Source organism: Thunnus maccoyii, chromosome 5, assembly GCF_910596095.1.
Source record: "Thunnus maccoyii chromosome 5, fThuMac1.1, whole genome shotgun sequence".
In the NCBI taxonomy this organism is placed as follows: domain Eukaryota; kingdom Metazoa; phylum Chordata; class Actinopteri; order Scombriformes; family Scombridae; genus Thunnus; species Thunnus maccoyii.
In genome coordinates this window covers 1,087,201-1,111,679 of record NC_056537.1, presented here as the reverse complement: position 1 = coordinate 1,111,679, position 24,479 = coordinate 1,087,201, and the positions used below count along the sequence as shown (strand labels likewise).

The 24,479-nt window shown below is 39.4% G+C and overlaps 1 protein-coding gene across 1 annotated transcript; it reads left to right on the top strand.

The window, feature by feature from the left end:
- The first annotated feature begins 5,808 nt into the window (after positions 1-5,808).
- Positions 5,809-24,479, top strand: LOC121896770 (NLR family CARD domain-containing protein 3-like). Its single transcript, XM_042410776.1, has 8 exons — positions 5,809-5,936; positions 8,771-8,890; positions 10,104-10,339; positions 10,477-12,265; positions 18,518-18,691; positions 21,727-21,903; positions 23,094-23,270; positions 24,309-24,479. The coding sequence occupies exons 1-8, from the start codon at positions 5,809-5,811 to the stop codon at positions 24,316-24,318; spliced, it is 2,811 nt and encodes a 936-aa protein (XP_042266710.1). The 3' UTR covers positions 24,319-24,479.

Below are 24,479 nucleotides of genomic sequence, written 5' to 3'. Positions count from 1 at the left end.
TAGAGTGACGTTTGAAGCTGTTTGCTGCTGTATTTGTAGTATTTTCTCTGGATAAATGAACCAGAACTTGTAGGACTGAAGCTGCTGATGAAGGAGATAAAAACTTACTCAAATGGTAAACAGACTGTACTTGTAAAGCGCTTTTCTAGTCTTTTGACCACTCAAAGCGCTTTTACACTTTGAATCACATTCGCATCCATTCATATGCTGAATGGATACAGGGGCCAACATGCAAGGTCCCAACCTGCCCATCAGAGGAAACTAACCATTCACACACTGATGCTGCAGCAATCAGGAGCAATTTGGTGTTCAGTATCTTTCCTAAGGACACATTGACATGCAGACTGCAGGAGCCGGGAATCAAACCACCAATCTTCTGATTAGTGGACGACCCGCTCTACCTCCTGAGCCACAGCCGCCCTGTCACACTCAAGTGTCCCTTACTACAGAAGACTTTTTGTTTTTAAGTGCTTTAAACACAAACTGTGATTGTTCTCCAGTTCAGACATTTTATAAATGCATTTTGTTTACACATCCTGGTTTCATTTGTTTTTAGCAGAAATCATTCAGTCAAATGTTAAAGTTCATTCTTGGAAATAGTTTGATGAAATAATCTTAACACAAAGTCCACTTACTAGCTTTTTTCCAGAGCTTTCAGTGGATGAAGTTGTCACCTGTTGTCATGTGACTGAAGTTAAGACTCTAGTAAGTAGATCTTGTGTTAAAATCATTTTGTCAGACAAGTAAATCAGTTTTAATGAGTTCAGGTTGTTTCTGACCTCTGACCTCCACAGATAAGTTCTCTTCCTGTGGGAAACACTGACTTTGTCGTCGGTCCTGAACACAGACTCACGTCTTCTTTCTCTCTCAGACGTCACTGAGCTGTTTGGAAGCACAGAAGCTCCTTTTTAAAGCCTTCAGATCTGAGAGCTGCTCGGAGGCTCAGCTGTATGTTTCTTCTTCCTGTGAACGCAATAAACTGTGTTGTGTGGAGTCAATGTGTCCGAAACATTACGTCTGTCGGTTTGCTACATGTGTGTGAAATGTGTAGTTGATTTACATCACAGATGATTGTCTGTGGTCGGCTCTTTAACCAAAGCTCATCTGTTTGTTTGTAACGTCACATTTTACAGGAAGGACTGATGGCGTGTTCCTGCTGAAGCCTTCAATAAATGGACCAGAAAAAAAAAGACATGCCCACTTTACTAAAAGATACCCCACTTTACTAAAAGATACCCCCACTTTACTAAAAGATACCTCCACTTTACTAAAAGACATGCCCACTTTACTAAAAGATACCCCCTCTTCACTACAAGACATGCCCACGTTACTAAAAGACATGCCCACGTTACTAAAAGACATGCCCACTTTACTAAAAGATACCCCACTTTACTAAAAGATACCCCCACTTTACTAAAAGATACCTCCACTTTACTAAAAGACATGCCCACTTTACTAAAAGATACCCCCTCTTCACTACAAGACATGCCCACGTTACTAAAAGACATGCCCACGTTACTAAAAGACGTGCCCACTTTACTAAAAGACATGTCCACTTTACTACAAGACATGCCCACTTTACTAAAAGACATGCCCACGTTACTAAAAGACATGCCCACTTTACTAAAAGATACCCCCACTTTACTAAAAGACACCCCCACTTTACTAAAAGACATGCCCACTTTACTAAAAGACACCCCCACTTTACTAAAAGATACCCCCACTTTAATAAAAGATATCCCCACTTTACTTAAAGACATGCCCACTTTACTAAAAGATATGCCCACTTTATAAAAGATACACCCACTTTACTAAAAGACATGCCCACTTCACTAAAAGACATGCCCACTTTACTAAAAGATACCCCCACTTCACTAAAAGACATGTCCACTTTACTAAAAGATACCCCCACTTTACTAAAAGACATGCCCAATTTACTAAAAGATACCCCCACTTTACTAAAAGACACCCCCACTTTACTAAAAGACACCCCCACTTTACTAAAAGATACCCCCACTTTACTAAAAGACATGCCCACTTTACTAAAAGATACCCCACTTTACTAAAAGATACCCCCACTTTACTAAAAGATACCCCCCTTTATTACAAGACATGCCCACTTTACTAAAAGATACCCCCACTTTACTAAAAGATATGCCCACTTTACTAAAAGATACCCCCACTTTACTAAAAGATACCCCCCTTTATTACAAGACATGCCCACTTTACTAAAAGATACCCCCACTTCACTAAAAGATACCCCCACTTTACTAAAAGACACCCCCACTTTACTAAAAGACACCCCCACTTTACTAAAAGATACCCCCACTTTACTAAAAGACATGCCCACTTTACTAAAAGATATGCCCACTTTATAAAAGATACCCCCACTTTACTAAAAGACATGCCCACTTCACTAAAAGACATGCACACTTTACTAAAAGATACCCCCACTTCACTAAAAGACATGTCCACTTTACTAAAAGATACCCCCACTTTACTAAAAGACATGCCCACTTTACTAAAAGATACCCCCACTTTACTAAAAGACACCCCCACTTTACTAAAAGACACCCCCCTTTATTACAAGACATGCCCACTTTACTAAAAGATACCCCCACTTTACTAAAAGATATGCCCACTTTACTAAAAGATACCCCCACTTTACTAAAAGATACCCCCCTTTATTACAAGACATGCCCACTTTACTAAAAGATACCCCCACTTTACTAAAAGATATGCCCACTTTACTAAAAGATACCCCCACTTTACTAAAAGACACCCCCACTTTACTAAAAGACACCCCCACTTTACTAAAAGACACCCCCCTTTATTACAAGACATGCCCACTTTACTAAAAGATACCCCCCTTTATTACAAGACATGCCCACTTTACTAAAAGATACCCCCACTTTACTAAAAGATATGCCCACTTTACTAAAAGATACCCCCACTTTACTAAAAGACACCCCCACTTTACTAAAAGACACCCCCACTTTACTAAAAGATACCCCCACTTTACTAAAAGACATGCCCACTTTACTAAAAGATACCCCACTTTACTAAAAGATACCCCCACTTTACTAAAAGATACCCCCCTTTATTACAAGACATGCCCACTTTACTACATGATGCCCCCGAGCTGGTGAACAGCAGCACTGGAGGAAGACTTCTGGTTTAACAGGATAATATTAAAAAACTTTTTAGCCCAAGTAAAGAACTAAAGAACATGCAGCAGAGGGCTTTACAGACTGCAGTGTCTGTGGTTGGAGGTTGATAAGGCTCACAGGATGAACTGAGGCCAGATAACAAACAAATGGAAGACAGGGCTGTTTTCAGCAGGAGAGAACTACTGGCAGATGACTTTCAGCAGACAGAGAGGGAGGTATTGTTCGTATTTTCTTAAAGAAATGCTCAAGATGAGAGGAGAGAGGACGCTTCACAGTGCTTCTGGAGAACCAGACACATGTCGAGGAATTGGAGGAAGACTCCTGGTTTCCAGTGTGGGAGTTTTTTAATCAATCTTTGAATACAGAACAGAGATTTATTAAAAAGTTGTGTTTTTTTGAAGGGGGGGGGGATTAAGAAATATAAGTATTTGTGAATCGGTTAACAGTAATTGACTGCTGCCCTGCAGTTGTTCATTCAACACATTACCTCTCTCTCTCTCTCTCTCTCTCTCTCTCTCTCTCTCTCTCTCTCTCTCTCTCTCTCTCTCTCTCACCACACAAACATGTAACTTCCAGTAAAGAAGAAGAAGGGAGGAGTAAACAGGTAGGGAGTAAAGGTGAAAGTATTCGGTCAGACTCCATTTTAAAGTCAACAGAGCAGAAGGAGGAAAACAGTCTGAGGCAGGGTGAGTGTTATTATCAGGGCTGCTAATAATGATTCAAGGTTCAAGGTTTATTTATTGTCATTTGCATGCTTACACATGTAAACAAAATTTGTACTCAGGTTCAGCAGCGTACAATGCAATAAGTCTAAAAATAATCTATAATAATTAGTCCTATACTAAGAATAAATAACACAAATAAGCATATCTAATAAATACTGCAGTGCAATAGATAAAAAAAAGCTGCGCAGCATGATAAAAACAGCAGCGTTAGAAAAAGAGCAGCATGTTAAGACAACATGGCAGCATGACAGATAGCAGAACAGAGGCCGAACGGTGAAAGTGTGTTCAATGAGGCGTGGAGTTCACGAGTCTAACAGCAGTAGAAGCTGCGTTCGAGCCTCGTTGTTCTGGTCTTGATGCTGTTTTATGACATTTTATAGACAAAACAATTAACTGATTAATATAGAAAATAACTGGTAGATTAATCAATAATGAGTATAATTGTTAGTTGCAGCAGGAATTCAATGTAATTTAATCGTGAACCTTCATGTACAGCTGATTATAGGACATTACTATCAGTGTACATTCAGCACAAAGTGTCATCTAGTTATTGCTCTATCTTTAGTCTGTTTATTTTTATATTTTATCCTATTTAGTAAATATATAATTAATCTTTTAGTTGTTTAATTATTTTTTTACCTACCTACCTTGTTTTTATGATACACATCCTGAGGGGATCATGGATGTGTGAAACTAAATTTCACAGCAATCCATCCAATAGTTGTTGAGATATTTCAATAAAGAAGTAAAAAGTCGACCTCATGGTGGCGCTAGAGGAGAAGTCAGAGCATCACCAAAGTCAATAGGATTCATCCTCTGAGGAACATGAATGTCTGAACAACATTTAATAACAATACATCAAATACTTGTTGAGAAATTTCAGTCTGAACCAAAGCATCGGACTAAGCTGCTGCTGGCAGCTAAACATGCAGGAGGGTGTGCTTTATAACACTGAACAGGATTTTATAACTCATGTTATCCACAATATGTTTGGTAAAAGACTGATGCCATCCTGTTAGAAAATTATCTACCAGGAACATTTACCTGTACATATTTGATTGTGACATTGTGTTAAATTAGCAGATAGTTGAGTCAGATTCAACTTTACCTGCTAACTGAAAGCTGCTGTGAGCTGCTCTGCTAACAGTGAACATAAATGTTATCAGAAACGTCTTCAATAAAATTCTCTGCTCACACTTTGAGCTGTGAGTTAATTTGTAAAGTTCAGAGTAATTTCAGATGCAATTGTTCATTCAACACATTACCTCTCTCCACACACACACACACACACACACACACACACACACACACACACCACACACACACACACACACACACACACACACGTACGTGACTTCCAGTAAAGAAGAAGGAATGAGTAAACAGGTAGGGAGTAAAGGTGAAAGTCCAGTCTAGTCAGACTCCATTTTAAAGTCAACAGAGCAGAAGGAGGAAAACAGTCTGAAGCAGGGTGAGTGTTAATATCAGGGCTGCTAATAATGATTACTGTCATTATTGATCAATCTGCTGATTATTTTACTGATTAATTGTTTAGTTGATTAAACTGTGTGAGAAAAATATGAAATCACAGTGTTGACGTCTTCAAACGTTGTTTCCTTTGTTCTTTTCCTGGTTTCTGCGTCCTCACAGTGATGTAACGTGACACACTGCTGCAGTTAAAATAGAGAGAAGTCACAGTTAAGAACCACACAGATGTTTATCTGAAGTCTGTTTGTTGGATTTAAAGCAGAGTCAAAGTTTATCTTTGTGATGGCTGGAAAACACACATGGTTGTAGTTAAAGTCATGTAAACTAATAAGAAGCTACTAAGTTGAGAGGAAGGACTGGGTTTATTATACTGTGTATGTGTGTGTGTCTCCAGTGTTACTGGTTTACCTCTCAGACTCCAGAAGATGAATCATTTGGAGGAAGAGGAGGACGGAGCAGAGTCTCTGATATCCAGCCGTCTGTCTATGAAGAGTGACTGGTCTAAAGGTGATCCTCTAGACTTCGGTAATGAACCTGGACCCTCAGACACAAAGTAAGAGACTGTTTCTACTGTAAACTGACCTGAAGATGATTCAGTTTAATGTCATTTGATAACCTACATTACAACACTATTCTATTATAATTCTGTGTTTTTTTTAATTCAGTCACTAATCTTTTTGTTGTTTGAGTTTTGACTGCATTATTTCTTCATTTACAGCTCTCATTTTGTTTATAGATGCTTGATTTCTGTTCTGAAATGTTTATTAGTTGCTTCAACCAATATTTAATGCAGGTTAAATTACAGAGGACAGATTGTTGTGTTTGTTTTCTAGACATGAACAAGTTAATCTGACAGCCCAGCATCAGGCAGCAGTGCCTTTAGTTTAAAACTATAATACGTATCTATTCTGCATTAAAATGTGTAAAAACAACTAGACCTACGTTCCAACTGTATCTCTAATCAGATGAAGGATTTTGAAGGATCTTAAATTATCAGAGAAACAAGCTGAGCAAATGTTAGCAGCAGCTCGGCTCACAGCTTTTCCCTGACGTCCTGTGTCCTCTGAATAGCATCAGAGAAACTCTGATTTTCTATGTGAAACAGCTTCATTCAGTTTTTACCTGTTTGTTCTGGAGAGGGGGAGACCTCTGCAGATACTTTGGCTGTCCTGTTGTGACACTGAATAGAAGACAGGTCTCAGCAGACAGCTGCAGCTTCTGTGGATCTTGAAGTTAATGTTTAAACAATGGGCATTTGCAGACCAGTTGGACTGCAGCTTTGTTGGTTGGATTGAAGGTGGGCTATGTTGAAAGAGGCCGGTGCTGTTTGGAGCACCGAGCTGGTGGACAGCAGCACTGGAGGAAGACTTCTGGTTTAACAGGATAATATTACAGGACTTTTTAGCCCAAGGAACATGAAAACTAAAGAACATGGAGAAGAAGGCTTTAGAGACTGCAGTGTCTGTGGTTGGAGGTCGATAAAGCTCACAGGACGAACTGAGAGGCCAGATAACTAACAAATAGGAGTCAGGGCTTTGAACTGGCTGTTTTCAGCAGGAGAGAACTACTGGCAGATGACCTTCAGCAGACAGGGAGGGATGTATTGTTCGTATTTTCTTAAAGAAATGCTAAAGTAGAGAGGAGAGATGACGCTTCATAGTGCTTCTAGAGAACCAGACACATGTTGAGGAATGGGAGGAAGACTCCTGGTGTCCAGTGGGGGAGTTTTTAATTCATAGTCATAAATTTGATCAGGAACGTCTTCAATTATATTCTCTGCTCACACTTTGAGCTGTGAGTTACTTTGTAAAGTTCAGAGTAATTTTAGATCTTTGTTATTGACAGATGACCTGCAATTGTTCACCACACACACAAACACACACACACACGTGACTTCTAGTAAAGAAGTGGAAGGGAGGAGTGTGACGGGTCGTGTCTTTCTGTGGATTTATGGTGGATGTATCCCTGATGTCTATGGTGCAGGAAGAACGGCACAGCCACACAGGACTTGTTCTCATTCTGGCTCTCTTTACTCTGGTACTGGTACAAAAATCAGCAACACACAGTCACCGTCAATAGTGTGTCATGTAACTGCAAGCGTTCAGGTCTCTCCAGTATGAAAGTACCTTTCTTTGCTGAGGCGCGTATGGTGCGCAGAGAGGAACACTATTTGTGCAGTTACGCTATTATTCCACCAGGTGGCTCTAAAACTATGTACATACAAGACAGGCACATCTATTTTGAAGAAATTCATAATAGGGGTTATTTCTAACCCTGTTACAGGAGTAAACAGTTAGGGAGTAAAGGTGAAAGTATTCAGTCAGACTCAATTTTAAAGTCAACAGAGCAGAAGGAGGAAAACAGTCTGAGGCAGGGTGAGTGTTCATATCAGGGCTGCTAATAATGATTCAAGGTTCAAGGTTAATTTATTGTCATTTGCATGCTTACACATGTAAACGAAATTTGTACTCAGGTTCAGCGGCGTACAATGCAATAAGTCTAAAAATAATCTATAATAATTAGTCCTATACTAAGAATAAATAACACAAATAAGCATATCTAATAAATACTGCAGTGCAATAGATAAAAAAAGCTGCGCAGCATGATAAAAACAGCAGCGTTAGAAAAAGAGCAGCATGTTAAGTTAAGATAACATGGCAGCATGACAGATAGCAGAGGCTGAACGGTGAAAGTGTGTCCAATGAGGCGTGGAGTTCACGAGTCTAACAGCCTCTGGGTAGAAGCTGCGTTTGAGCCTCGTTGTTCTGGTCTTGATGCTCTGCTGCCTGTTGACCAGACAAAACAGGACGCTTGAAGACGTCACCATGAACTCTAAGAAACTATAACGGGCATTTTTAACTGTTTTATGACATTTTATAGACAAAACAATTAACTGATTAATATAGAAAATAACTGGTAGATTAATCAATAATGAATGTAATTGTTAGTTGCAGCAGGAATTCAATGTAATTTAATCCTGAACCTTCATGTACAGCTGATTATAGGACATTACTATTACTAAAAACAAACCCACACTCTACTACAACCATTTCCATCAGTTATTAGTGAGAGTCTGAAGATCTTCTGCAGCAGGTTTATTCATCTAAATATAAAGTGGCAGCTGATGTGTTTAACAAAGCCGCAGCTCATGAAAATGTCTGTAAATGATACAAACTACATGCAGGCATCAGACTCTAAAACACACTGAGTTTACAGGAGATAAATTCAGTGTTTACACATGAAGTTAAAATGTTTTACTCTCACATCTGTTTTCAGCTGTAGATACAAATAAAAAAAACTAAATAGTGATAATATGACATGTTACATGTGTTTATATCTGCTCTTTACCAGAAGTAATGATGTATGTTAAACATTTGTTGTTTCCAGAGGTCAGCAGCACAGACAGAGAGCAGAGTCTCTGATATCCAGCCGTCTGTCTATGAAGAGTGACTGGTCTAAAAATGAACCTCCAGTCTTCAGTAATCAACCTGGACCCTCAGACACAAAGTAAGAGACTGTTTCTACTGTAAACTGACCTGAAGATGATTCAGTGAGACGGTTTCATTAAGGTTGTAGTGTAGATATGAAGGAAACACAGTGGAAAGAAATAATGAACTAGCTTCCATTCAACTGTAATCTAGAACAGATCTTCATGTACATGTTAACCAGAGACAGAGACAGGGCTGCTATTGCTATTTGATTTTCCAGTCTAACAATCTAAAGTAGTAGCAGGTAACCCAGGGTGATATTTACTAAGGATTTACTAACAAGTCACATTGTGTCTCCTTATTTACTAAAGGACTGCACTGGGGTTTTGTGCAGGTAAAATGGAAGAAAATGGAGTGTTTGGTCTCCTGCAATACAGAATGTGTCTTAACGTGTTCCTGTTCAAAGACACAAAATATGGGAGGAAGTAATGGAAATGTATACAAACAGCCTGCTGCAGCTGATTTATCACTGCAGACTGACCACTGCAGCAGAGGAAACTGAGTCTGACATTTAACGTTTGGGAAAAGTCAAATGTGTAAAACTGTTGAATCACACTGACACAGAGGGAGAGAGATTATAGCAGAAACAGTGAGAGAGAGAAACACAGATGAAAAGATGCATTATGAAGATATTTAGCAGAGCTCTCTGTTCAGCACCACAACACAAGACAAAAGAGCAGCAGTCTGTTATTTTTCACAAGTGGACTTTTCTGTTTTGCTCAGTTGCCTCCTGCTTATTTTTCCTGACTTTTAATGTCTCATAGTAGCTTAAAGGAGCCCTGTGGAGTTTTCTTGTTAACAGACAAAAGTCATGTTTACATTGACCTACTGACCAAAACACATTGTGTGAATCCTTGTGGTCTAACAAATGTGTTGAATCCATTTCCCTCCTCATGAAACATTTGCAAAGTCGATTTTTGAAGCTAGTATTTTAAATCCTGCATTGTTTACATCCATGTTTACTAGTTTGCACTCTTCTTCTTCTTCTCTGCCTTTGCTGGCACATTGTTGTGTCTGTCTAATTACTTTTGAACCCTTGTAATTGTAGTATATATTATTTTATTTAAATTGAATGTGCTGAAGCTCAGAGCCTAAAGAACTAAAAACTGTGTAACTGTCCAAATACTGACAGTCTGGACTGTTTATGTAGAGAAAGAGCTGCATCAACTTGTGAGCTGTCGGTTGGCCACCACTAATGTCATGTGTCATAAAGAATGTGTTCATGTCCACAGAGAGAGGAAGAGGAGGGGTGTTTCTGTGGAGGAGCAGCTATCCTGCTGTTCTTTGTGTCAGGACGTCCTGAAGGATCCAGTCTCTACCAGCTGTGGGCACTGGTTCTGCAGACTGTGCATCACCTCATACTGGGACCAGTCTGCTTCATCAGGAGACTCCTCCTGTCCCCAGTGTGGAGAAAGATCCAGAACAAGACCTGGACTGCAGACAGACAGTCAGACCAGCACTGTACAAAGTAAGACTGAAGATCTGTCTGCTGATGTCATCATCTCTGAGAACAGGACATGAATCTACCTCCTCTATCCTGCTGAAAATTAACACAGTCAGACATATTTCTTTCTAATTATACATTTTTTTCTTCTCTTTCAGCAGAAAGTGGTCTGCAGGAGGTTTTAGATGAACATAAGATCAGTCTGAGGAGGAGATGTGAATGCGTGACTGAAGGAACTGATGAAACAGTAAGTGAAACCCTCCTCAACAGGATCTACACTGAGCTCTACATCACAGAGGGACAGAGTGAAGACGTTAATACCCAACATGAGGTGAGGCAGCTTGAAGCAGCTTCCAAGATGCAGACCCTCCATGACAGTCCAATCAGGTGTCACGACATCTTTAAAGTCTTACCTGACCAACAGAAACACATCAGAGTCGTTCTGACCAACGGCGTCGCTGGCGTTGGAAAAACCTTCTCAGTGCAGAAGTTTACTCTGGACTGGGCAGAGGGCTCGGAAAACCAAGATGTCAGTCTGGTGATTCTGCTTTCGTTCAGGGAGCTGAACTTGATCAAAGATGAGCAGTACAGTCTCCTCATGCTGATCCATGATTTCCATCCAACATTACAGAAGGTCACAGCAGAGAAGCTCGCTGTCTGGAAAGTTTTGTTCATCTTTGACGGCCTGGATGAAAGCAGACTTTCACTGGATTTCAACAACAGGAAGGTCGTGTCTGATGTCACACAGAAGTCATCAGTCAACGTGCTGTTGACAAACCTCATCGAGGGGAGGCTGCTTCCCTCGGCTCTCGTCTGGATAACTTCCCGACCTGCAGCAGCCAATCAGATCCCTCCCACATATGTTGACAGGGTAACAGAAGTACGAGGCTTCACTTACGCCCAGAAGGAGGAGTACTTCAGGAGGAGATTCGGTGATGAAGAGCTGTCCAGCAGAATCATCTCACACATCAAGACATCCAGGAGCCTCCACATCATGTGTCTCATCCCAGTCTTCTGCTGGATCACTGCTACAGTTCTGGAGCACATGTTGACTACAGACCAGAGAGGAGAGCTGCCCAAGACCCTGACTGACATGTACTCACACTTCCTGCTGGTTCAGACAAAGAGGAAGAAGCACAAGTATGATGAAGGACATGAGACGAGTCCACAGGAGCTGACGGAGGCTGACAGGGAACTTCTTCTGAAGCTGGGGAGGCTGGCGTTTGAACATCTGGAGAAAGGAAACGTTATGTTCTACCAAGAAGACCTGAAGAAGTGTGGTCTTGATGTCACAGAGGCCTCGGTGTTATCAGGAGTTTGTACAGAGATCTTCAAAAGAGAGAGTGTGATCTTCCAGAAAACAGTCTACTGCTTTGTTCATCTGAGCGTTCAGGAGTTTCTGGCTGCAGTCTACATGTACCACTGTTACACCAGCAGGAACACAAAGGTACTGAAGGACTTCCTGGGAAAAGACTACAGTTACTCATCTCTGGATTACTTCCTGATGAGAGCCATGAAGAAATCTCTCAGAAGTGAAAATGGCCACCTGGACCTGTTTGTTCGCTTCCTTCATGGCCTCTCTCTGGAGTCCAACCAGAGTCTCTTAGGAGGCCTGCTGGGTCAGACAGAGAACAGTCCAGAAATCATCCAGAGAGCCATCAACAACCTGAAGAGGATGAACACTGAGGATATCTCTCCTGACAGAAGCATCAACATCTTCCACTGTCTGATGGAGATGAACGACCACTCAGTACATCAGGAGATCCAAGAGTTCCTGAAGTCAGAGAACAGATCAGAGAAGAAACTCTCTGTGATCCACTGCTCAGGTCTGGCCTACATGCTGCAGATGTCAGAGGAGGTTCTGGATGAGTTGGACCTGAAGAAGTACAACACATCACGGGAGGGACGATGGAGACTGATCCCAGCTGTGAGGAACTACAGAAAGGCTCGGTAAGTCCAGATGTGATTATCAACATTATAAAGCTGCCATCAGTATTACAGTAAAGATTCACACATGCATACTATCAAAGTGTTAAACATGTGTTACACCTGCTTGTTGCCAAAGTTATACATGAGTAGTGCTTCACTACAAGGAGTACCTGCAAGCACATTCACATGTGTCAAGATATCCTTATCACAAGGAAAACATATTTCTATTCACATTAATGTTTTTATTTTCATAGTGAGGAGGATATCTTGACACATTGATTATGTCACCGGTCATTTTGATATAAACGTCCTTCATTTCCCTCCTGTGGGTATTTGTCTGAGGAAGACCTGTAATTGGTTGAAATGTTGCTAGTAAATTTAAATGGAGCTGTGATTCCAGTGTGTGAGTTCTCCTTGTATCCCAGTTGAATAGATTTTGTATCCAGCACCTATCCCACTGAGGGTTTGTGGATGTGAACACGACGACTCTGACTTATAGTACTTCACTTCATGTTCTTCAGATGTTCAAATGCTATGAGAGCAAGAACAACTTATTATTGTTGGTGTGTTTATACCTCACATTAGTAAACCCAGTTATTCTGTTTATTTATAATGATTTTACAGTTTATTGTTCACCTTCTAGTTTTCTTCCTTTGGGTTAAATACAAATCCAGCAAAATATCTTCAGGTTTGAAGTTTTAGTTGAAATGTTTAAAGAGTCATTATTTCATCACAACAGACAACAGTATTTTCCAGTGGACAGTACCTGCTGTACCTTTCTATAATGTGTCTGTTTATTTTATATACAGACACATACATGTAATATCTGTGATCTGCTGCAGCTACCAGCTTGTATGAAGCCTGAGAGGCGAAACCCAGGGCATAAAAAGTCTACAAAGCTCTTCCTGCTGATAACACTTAATTGCTGTGAGTGCACGGTGATAACTGAAGAGACTCAGTTTGAAACTGCTCAGGTTTTATGAGCAAGACAATTTCATTTGAACTTTGTGGAGACACTCTGATACGATGGGTGCTTCTCATGACCTTATTTCATGTCTTCTCTCTCCTCGGGTGACCCGGAAATTGATCTGGAAATTGGTCTCATCATGAAGGATGTTTGAATTTGCTTATTTCTGTTTGGAGGAGAGAGGAGGCTGCCTGAAGGAGGGAGTAAACAGTACACAAGACCATCCTTCATCTTTTATCAAACTGACACAAACCTTTATTGGAAATCTGTAGTGATTAGACGCAGCAGCTGATCGGACTGATCTGATATTACATCACTAACATCTCAGTTTTATATCGAGACAAATAACAGAACCAACTCAGGTGTAATATCTCTCCCAAGTTTAGATTTGATTTGTTTTCTGATTTCTGGTCTATTTAAAATTTTCACTGTAGGCCTGATTAATAAAGGAAGCATAAAACAACTTTCATCATTCACTAGAAAGAGTATTATTTTTATATTCCTTCTACTAATTTAGCCTGTGTCATGGATGATATAGTCAGGGAGGGAAGGTGAGTCTGCTGTCTGTCAGCAGAAAACACATTTTAATTGAATATCAGTTTCTATGAGGCTGAAAATCCCTGTGCGTCAGGTATGTTGTGAAGAGCAGAGCAGATGGACCCAAACACAGGAGACTGCAGGCAACAGGAACTTGAAGAATAAATCTTTATCCAGAGGGATGTTCCATCAAGCTGGCTAACGGGATAGCCTAGTTTATTTCAATAAGCCTTGATAATTTAAGTGAGAGTTTGTTCCATCACCGCGGCTTATGTGAGTCCCAGCTCAGTAACCATGGTAACTTAGTCAGCAGAACTAGCTGCTCCGTGGCAGGTTAACGGTCAAACTTAATTCAGCTGCGTGTCAAAGAATGTCTGACGGACAGAAACAGACTCTCAAAAGACGGTTCCATCAAGTGTCTTTTCACACTCACAACCCTTTTATTTAAAAGCTCAGCATTTATAATTTAAGAAATAAAAGTGTGCCAGCGTTATTTTGAAGTTATTTATTTATTCATTCACTCATTTTGTTCAAGCTGTGAAGACAAAAAGAAAATGAAATAAAGTCCAAACCATGACCTTCTGCTGTGTTTAAATGTATACAGTATTAACTGCTTATAGTGATCACAGTTACAGTGATCAGCTGTTTATATGGATCAAAAAGCTCTGAGTCAGAATCATTCATATACAACATTTATGCTGTTTAAATAAGTCACCTATAGAAATCAAGTAGTCCACCTACAGTGATCATTTTGGGTCTCTTCATACATGACAACATGTGGAAAAACATTTTAAACATCGTAAATCTATTTTTGTACTTTACTCCCATGATAAGCGACTGCTGCTGCGTGAACACTGACATCATGACAGAGACAGAAAGTCATTTTCTCTCAGTGACAAAAACGTCGTCTCCTCAAACCTTATGACAATAAAGGGGGGGGGGGGGGGGGGGGGGTATTTAAGTAAATTTCACCACTATCTTCGTCTATAATAAGGAACCTGCTGCTTCAAAAATGTGCACATTGCATTTGAAACAGCTGTACTTTATTTTGAAACATTAAAATTCAGTAACTTTATATTCATGTAGGCTAATAAATATACAAATGTCAATGAGATGGTATTCTACATGACAAATGTTACACCCATCCCATGTAGCTATTTAGTTAGCAACTGTAACTCTAACAAGTGTTGTAGTACTATGGGCGGGGCCCTGGGTACGTTTACCTGTGGCTGGCTGTGCTAACCTGGCTGACATAAATGAAATGACCAGCTTTTAAACTTTTTAACAAGACTATGAACTAGAAATATATGGCGGTGCCTCCACTTAGCAGGAATGTATAGTAGGAATCACCGATTTTAAATCCCACTAAGAATTATGTTTTTAAGTACTATTCCCAACTCACACCTTAATGAAATGTAAATACGACACACACACAATACTTTAAATGCAAATAATGAATTTAGTTATTGAAAACAAATATTTAAACCAATTAATAAAAATAAACTGGTATAAAAATATTATACAAAAATTAAATGCGTTTCCCTTTTTCTTTCAAACCTTTCTCAGAAGTTGTGACCTTTTTCTATCTTATCAATTTTGAAGCTCCTAACTAAAGGGCCCACACTCACACGCACACACTCACTCTGCAACCAAAATAAAATAGTGTCCTTAAACCAAAACAAAACGTTGCAGGCCTGAGTCATTGCTCGGGAGCATAGTGACCTAAAACTAATGGCCGCTTCACTTGGAAATGCAAGCTGTCAAATAAAATAGCACATGCACTGATTAATTGTTACTCACAAATCCCTGAGTTGAAACATGGGTGAAGGATGAGGAACAAGGCGATGCATGATGAGGGGAATGATTTGAACTGAGTTAGGTTACAGGCTGGCGGGCGACAACAGTCCAGACGAAGTGATAGCTGAGCGGGAGATATCTACTCTTCCAGAGAGTCAAAGGAGTGTTTCCAGAGGGGTGAACTACGAAGCAAGTTCAACATATCCAGGCTTTCTTTATGTGAGCTGGCTGTACAAACCCTCAACTCACGATCAGAGATAAGTGCTATCACGACGGTGGTTATGAACTTTCTTTGTTAACTCAGGCTTTCTGCTTCAGGTTCTGTGCGGGTCCCCATGAAAGGGGGCGTTTGGCGCGTCATTTGACTCTTTTTCCACACAAAATAGACCAATCGCGTGTCACCTACTTCAGTCAGGAGGGACAGGTCATTATAACGGAGAGCTGTGATGAATATAAACACATTATCACAGCAAAAAGCAACTCTGTTTCTGCACATAAGGCAAGAGAGGAATGCTGGCAGAAAATTGCTGATCGTGTAAATTTGTTAATTAAAAAATCAGGTAGTTGGTGAAATGGCGGCACTTTTTATCACTGATTTAAGCCGAAACTCGGAACATAACCTGCTCCGGACCAGGTTAGGTTTGCAGCATCAGTTACCATGGTGATCTAGCCAGGTTAAAAGAGAGCCACATTTGTGACATTGAAAACCCTGGCTTTAGGCTCAACATACCTCGCTAACCCACTAATCTCGCTTCGTAGTTCACCTCTCTTGTCCTCAGTCTTCTGCAGGTTGCTATTATGTCCGTTAACCATCGGTAAACTCTGCATCCACCGAAGTAATGAACATAAACAGTCTTCAACAGCGTATACAAACTTCACACAGCTCCTGTTTGTCGTCTGACTAGCCCATGGCTTTACTGTACGGGGTCTCCTCTGCCTCCCAACCCTCCACCTTTCCAATTGGCTGACAGGTCGGACACAACCAGTGCAATTAACAAAATGTTAAGATTGACAACTTTAGGCCCTCTAGGGTTAGGCTGTGAGATAAACACGCTATTCTTATGTGTACAGCAAACAAACTACTTGAACTGCATGAACTTCACCCACACAATGACAAAGATTCATTCATCTGCCTATAACGTGTTTTTAATTCCCTAAGAACTGTATTTAACATTCAACTTAAGTGGTTTTTAATAGAATACTTTTTAAACATTTTAAAATTATTTGTTCATCTATTTATTTACATATTTATTTTTCTAAAATGAAACATTGAAGATCATTATGAGTGGCTTCTACTGTACTTATATCCTTCTCCAGTTTCCAGTTAATTTTAACTTTCAGTGATGCTTGTAAATGGATCTTGTGAAAGAGAAAATGTGTCAAATAGTATGGTAATGTTGGTAAGTTGGTTCTCTTAAGTTGCCTACACCATAATTTTAATTATACATCTGATATTATCCAGTCTAGTGATAATATAACCACAGTCACTGATCTGAATGCTTATTTATTAACAAATAAAGATAAAACCATGAACAGGGACAAGCTCTGCTCTTCACTTTCACCATGCAGGCTCATCAAGCTAAATGCAGGGATTGAACTGTCAACCTTCTAGTAACAAGTTCACTCCTCTAACCTTTAGGCCATCACTATCTGCCTACAGGTATGCATTTAATCTGTCATCAGTTTTGTGCCAAGTCATCTCCTTCACCTTGTTAATTGTGGCAATATTTCTCTTTTTGGTGAAAACTCCTTTATATTCTTTATATAGTTTCATCAGCAGGTTTGTTCTGCTGCTGAGAAGAACACCGCTCTAGTTTTCTCTTTCTTTGCAACATAGTATCGTCTTTTCGACAATCGACTATTCTGGGCTGCTTATGTACTCTGTGGACGCGCACACTTCAAGCTTATTCCAGTCTGGATAGACTTAGCGTTGACTAGACACAGCTAAGCTGTGTTAGTGGAACGACTTGAGCCTCAAGTAGAAGTTGATGTTAATTCTAGCCAGACTTTTTCAAGTAAGTGCGGCTTTCTTTAGCTGCCTAAATATATTTTAGAAAAAGTTGCTGCCAGTAGAAATGTGCATTCAGTGTCTGAGCAGTTACAAACTGATGGATCTGTTCACAATATAACATGCAGATGTTTGTCAAACAGTTTATTTCAGAAGAAACATGCAGAGATATTTCACGTTGTCTTTTGTCATGTTGGAGGACATCACTACATCACTGTGCTGGCAGTAGTAACTGTACGCCATTATTCATTTTTTAGACAGTACATCACATTTAAACTCCAGCACATCAAAAGACACTGAAGAGCTGTTAACACCTGTAGACTGACAGCTGACATCACTTCAGATGACGCCTGAAAGGAGAGGACGTCCAAAAACATGTTTCCTTGATTCTTCTTCCCTCACATCTTTTCCTGCATCTCTCCCTTGTATCTAGGTGGGCGGGACTAAGACACAAGGATACGACTCAAGCGAGCAAAGCAAGGAGACATTTAAGACAAATAAGATGCAATCACTGAGGACTTTATAGAAGCATAAATGCAACTCCATTTTCTTTGCCTTTGTCTGGAAGATGAAACCAAAACAGAGAATCCCATTAAAAAGTCCCAGTAAAGCAGCAGAGAGAGTGAGGAGACTTACTAAATAACTCAACTTTGATTTGAAGGCTAAATCACAACATGACACGTTTACATTACTTTCATTTTCAGACGCTTTTGTCCAAAGTGACTTACATTTTTTTACGTACACGTATAATTTTGTATTGAGTGTGTTGCTCAAAGACACTTGGACATGTGGACAGAAGGAGCTCAAGTTTCAAACCACCAACCTTGTGATTAATGGCCGACCAGCTCTGCCAACAGAGATAACTGAGCTATTCATCACATATTAGTTTGTTTAGTGACCAAAATGCCGAGAGTCTATATTGATTATTAAAGTGTATATTGTATGTATGTTATCTGCATTACAGACTTGTTAATTGTGGACTCTCAGAGACTCACTATGAAGTTGTGGCTTCAGCTCTGAAGTCCAACCCCTCCCATCTCAGAGAGCTGGACCTGGGCCGGAACAGTCTGTCCAAATCAGCAGTGAAGCATCTGTCTGGTGGACTGGAGAGTCCAAACTGTAGACTGGAGACTCTGAGGTCAGTTCACTGACTGTGTTTTCCTCTTGTTCATCTTATATTTACCCAATTTCAATCCATAACAGTTTTAGGTTTAAAAGTTTTAAATTAAATTTTGAAATTAGTTTGAGTCATAACACATTCACAAATTACAAGTTTTCAAAGTTTGTCGGTCCAAATGCCTGAACTACGGTGGCCCTAACAGCAAAAGCAGAAAACACAACAACATTAACTTCCTAAAGGGGAGGTACCTTCTATCGACAAAGCTTGTTGCTGATTGGACACTCTCCCATTGACAAGAATCATCGCTGATTGGACGATTCCATTGGGGTCCGTGAAGTCTCCGCCCAAGGCTGTGTTCAACTTGATTCATAACAAGATAAACAATCAATGTATCACTTTGTTTTTCTGTTTTTCGTGCGAATTAAAAACAAAACAAAACATACTTTTCCCGTTTTAGTCTGCAAATTGGCAAATGGAATACAAAAGAAACTCAATCCAGAAAACAACTTCTTTTTTGCTGTAGCATACAAAAAAGTATATATATGTATAGATAGATAGACAGAGGGTGTTTTTTGGAGGGAGAATCCCTGTTTGTTTTTTTATCCCCCTCATATGAGGTTTTGCTGCTTCACCCAGTGACCATATCTAAAATAAAAATAAAATATTTTTTTTATAAAAATCCAAGTAAAGCACTGCAACATGAGAACACTCTACGGTGCAAACAACCACAGAATCAGAAATGGACTTTCGCTGTCAGCACTCACGCTCCCATGGCAGTCGAGATGACCGTGTCTAGGCTATGTGTTGACGCAGTAAATGGACCAGAGGTTGCCTCTGCGCAAGAGCGCAGTGCCATTACACACAGCTGTTCACTTTCTTTACCTTCATTAATTCGCCTGAAAATTACACCAGCCTGCTACAAAATAAGCACACACACCTCTACACACAACACTCAATATTCTGCTTTTTATGAAGGAGCGTCCGTTTACCTGGGCTCATCAGCCTCTTTTCCAACTTTGTTTTTACCAAAAGTAGCGTCTCATTTTACCCTTGAAACACATTGAAGTGCAAACACCATTGTGTAACATTAATTACTAAACTATGCAATAGTTTAGTAAGTAATTTTACATTAGGGTACGAGGTGAGATACATTAAAATCATTGCTGAAATAGCGATTGGTTCAATATAATCATATCAATGGCTTCACCAAATGAATTAATTTTTTTTACTAGGCCAACTCACTCTGTCTTCTCTTCAGATTTTTGATGATGTGTGTTCATGTTGTAACACTTTGAACCATCCAGACATTTCCTAAAGACAAGCCTTCTTTTTGTTTAGCTGTCGTTATCACGTTTACTATGATTGCTCAACTGTTTCACATCTATGTGACTGGCTGAGAGAGCGTTAATCATCACACCCACTGATCTATATTCACTGTCATCCATCCCTTTTGAATGTTGCACTGCTGCACGTACATAGCAGGTGCACATGGAGATGTGCACACAGTCTGTGAGCTTCAGACCCACTACGCTGTTCTTGTCATTGCACTTATTCAGTTAAATTAGGGCCCAAATATATTTAGCACGTCTGTCCGAGTGGCAGTACTGTGATTTATTTGAATGAATGAATAAAAACTTTTTGGAAAGATCTCCCTCTGATTTTTTTTCTCAAATTAGTCCCTGTATTTGTCTGTCTGTCTGTCTGTCTGTCTGTCTGTCTGTCTATCTATGTGTATGTATATATATATATTCTATAGCAAAAAACAATTTTAGTCTGCTGATTTGCAGACTAAAACAGGAAAAGCATGTGGATTTTGTTTGGGTCTTTTTTTAATTCACACGAAAAACAGAAAAACGAAAGTAATACATTGATTGTTTATCCTCTTATGAATCAATCCTTCCTGTTAAAAAGACGGGCAGTGCGTCCGTCCAATCAGCGATGATCCTTGTCAATGGGAGAGCATCCAATCAGCAACAAGCTTTGTTGATAGCAGGTACCTACCTTTTCCGTTAGAAGTTAGTGATGTTGTGTTTTCTGCTTTTGCGGTTGTTTTGTTTTGTTGTTTTGTTATTTGTTGTTCTGTTTTGTTATTTGTTGTTGTGTTTTCTCGTTTGTTGTTGTGTTTTGTTATTTGTTGTTGTGTTTTGTTATTTGTTGTATTTTGTTATTTGTTGTTGTGTTTTGTCATTTGTTGTTGTGTTTTCTCGTTTGTTGTTGTGTTTTGTTATTTGTTGTTGTGTTTTGTTATTTGTTGTATTTTGTTATTTGTTGTTGTGTTTTGTCATTTGTTGTTGTGTTTTGTTATTTGTTGTCGTGTTTTGTCATTTGTTGTTGTGTATTGTTATTTGTTGTTGTGTTTTGTTATTTGTTGTGTTTTGTGATTTGTTGTTGTGTTTTTTGATGTGCTGTTGTGTTTTCCTATTTGTCGTTGTGATCTGCACTTCAGGGCCACCGTACTGAACAGCTGGTTTCACTTTGAACTTAGTCACTAATTAAAAAAAGACAAACATCTGCAAGAAAACTGTTGACACACTCACTTTAAACTCATACAGGCCAACAGACACAAAGAGAGCAAATCATATTTCCAAATGCAGTTTGTATCTGTTGTCCTGTCTGAGCTGCCACCAACAACAGGTGATGCTTCAACATGTGCATGATGCTTCCTGTAAGGAAATGATGTCACTTTGTGTAGCTGCACCAGCAGTAAACAGGAGCATAAATATAGCCCTGCAGGTATATTTGTAAAGGATGATTCTAGGTTACATCTAGGATTAGGAGAACATGTTTCTCACTGTGCTCAGTGCACATCTGATCAATTTATTGATCAGTGTTGACATGAGTATGTGTCTGAATGTTGTGGTGACATTTGGATGATGTCTGTAGAAGGCTGACATGATGATGATCTATAATAACACAATGACAACGTCACTCTGCTCATTTTAGTGAAAAACTCATTGATGAGGACATAATACTGTTGAACTGCACATTTAAAACCTGAACACACCTGATGGATTATGATGGATTTTTATCTACGTCATTTATTCTTTATTCAGAGTGAGGAGCTGCGATTTGTCAGAGATCAGCTGTGTTTCTCTGGTCTCAGCTCTGAAGTCCAACCCCTCCCATCTGAGAGAGCTGAATCTGGGAGGAAACAAAAACATGCAGGGTTCAGGATTGAATCTGCTGTGTGATTTTCTGGAGAGTCCACACTGTAGACTGGAGACTCTGATGTAAGTTTACTGACTGTCTGTTACTATTGTTGATCTTAATGTTTAACAACTGAACCTAATTCATATACATACATAACTTACATCTATGAAGTTATTTTTTTCCCACATTTTCATTTTTTACTGTACAAAGTTTAGTCTGTAGTTATAAAAGATGACTGATTCTTAAAGAAACACAGGGACACAGAGATCAATGCAGGTGACCTCAGAGTCTTCAGTCCACACTGTAGACTGGAGACTCTGAGGTCAGACACCATTTCTTACTGCTGTGCTGAGATTAATATGATGTGACAGTTGTAGTGACACTAAACTGACATAAAGCTGATATTATGCTGATCCACACTGAGGATCTTAATGGGAAAGTCTATTTTCTTCTTCAGTGGTTTAGTCCATTGACTGTGTCAGAGCAATGTTGAGCTGCACATTTAAAACCTTCATATAACAAGAAAGATCTGCACTGGATAATTCACTCTGAACCACTGAAACTTTTTTTGTCTTTTATATTTGACAGTTTTTAACCTGCATCCTGTTGGGTTCAGGGGTTTGGAGTTTCAATTTTATAAACTTCCACATTCTATCAATCAATCAATCAATCAAACTTTATTTATATAGAACCTTTCAAACAAATAAAATGCAATTCAAAGTGCTGCACAAGTGACTGACAAAACGTAGGATGTTAAAAATGGATCTAGAGACTAATGAACACCAAAACAATTAAAAAAGCAAAAAAGGTTCAATAAATAAGACAACAATAAAAAATGGGTAGTTAAGATAATAAAATATAAATAATAAAAGATAATACAAGTAATAAAAACAACAAAAAGTTGTCAAATACTACACATTATATATAGATTAGTAAAATAGTAAAATGTTAAATATTAAATAGAATAAAATAATCGATAATGATCATCAGTAAAATGTTGATAAATAGAATAAAATAAATAATGATGATAAATAAAATAAGTATAAATAATAAAACTATAAAATGATAAAACACTACATAAAAGCCAGACTAAACAGATGGTTTTTAGTTTATGTTTAAAAATATGTATATTTTCAGCTCCTCTCAGATCCTCTGAAGGCTGTTCCAGCAGCTTCTAAACCTTCTTCACATCTGAACAGATTATGAAACATTGAATGATTTAAAAAAGGAACTTTGTTTTCTAAAGTGACGTCACTTATTCTTTATTCAGATTGGGGTGGTGCAATTTGTCAAAGATCAGCTGTGATTCTCTGGCCTCAGCTCTGAAGTCCAACCCCTCATCCCATCTGAGAGAGCTGGAGCTGACAGGAAACTACCTGCAGAGCGAAGATGTGAAGCTGCTGTCTGATCTTCAGGAGAGTCCAGACTGTAGACTGGAGACTCTGAGGTCAGTAGAGAGTTGGAGTCAGTCCGTGCTGGTTTCAGCAGTATTGTATTAAACACAGTTAGTATCAAAGCAAAGATCCAGTATTTCCTGGTGAACCTTCAACCTTCTCAGTGGCTGTGAGTGAAGCTGTGAGAGGAGAATGGTGACAGGCTTCAGGATTGGACAGAAAGACAGAGAGAGAGAGAGAACAGTCAGCCAATCAGGTAAGACAGAAGCTTGTTGTGATCATGTGTTTGAGTTGATGTGAGGACGACTGTTGTTGTTGTGTTCATGTCTGCAGGAAATAAAGCTGGATTACAGCTGACAGCCTTACAAGATGTATAGAGACAGTGGTTCTCATCATCAAACTGTCCTACCATCAAATCTGATCTGGAAGTGTTTGTTCTCTCATTTCAACACTAAAGAATTGATCAGTTCATCTTTGTCAGAGCTCTAAGATCAGTCTGACTGCAGCCTGCAAATCACTGGCTCTGATTTCACACAAGCATCATTACGTTTAGTAACCATGTGGTCTTTATACAGACCAGAACCTCTGCTGAAGTCCAGGAACCACAGCAGGTGTTTAGCTGAGAGCTCTGACTGATTGTAATGTGATGATTTAACAGCAGGGAAGATCTTCAAATCCCACAGAGACTCTGTAGCTTTAAACTTTTCTAACAGTTCACATGTATCAACAGTAAATCCATCAGTAAAGTGATGAGTGAATGTCTCTGTTTCTGCAGTAATGATGTGTTCATGACTCTCAGCACTGTATTTCCTCTGTGTACTTGAGTGAAATCTGCAGAATAAACAGACTTTATAGCAAAAGTCTGTGCAGGTGTGTGAGCTTGGAGCTCAGTGTGTTCACTCCAACACGTTAACATGAGAGCTGAAAGGAAGCAGGCTACGCTGCACAGCTGTTCCACTTCTGGTCTGAACAGGACTGAAGTCCCTGCTGCTCTTTATACTGGATGTGCTGCATCACTGACTGACAGCTGATGAAGTGAGTCTCACTAAACACTGATTTGTGACCTCTGTTGTTTCTTCTTCTCTCATCAGATGGAAGTGATGATCTATGTCAGAGTGTGAGTGAACATCCAGGAGTGTGTGTTGAGAGAGGATCAGCTGGATCCTGATGATCCATCTGGACCAAAGTCTGGATCTGGATTTTGTCATCTTCACTTAAGTCTCTTAACTGACTACAAACTGAACAGTTATCTCTGGATTTTG

Bases quoted from the DNA above. Each gene is read 5' to 3' on its own strand.
- LOC121896770 (XM_042410776.1), top strand. From the start codon at position 5,809: ATGAATCATTTGGAGGAAGAGGAGGACGGAGCAGAGTCTCTGATATCC. The intron at 12,266-18,517 runs GTAAGTCCAGAT...TCTGCATTACAG, and splicing joins AGGAACTACAGAAAGGCTCG to ACTTGTTAATTGTGGACTCT. The intron at 18,692-21,726 runs GTCAGTTCACTG...TTCTTTATTCAG, and splicing joins TGTAGACTGGAGACTCTGAG to AGTGAGGAGCTGCGATTTGT.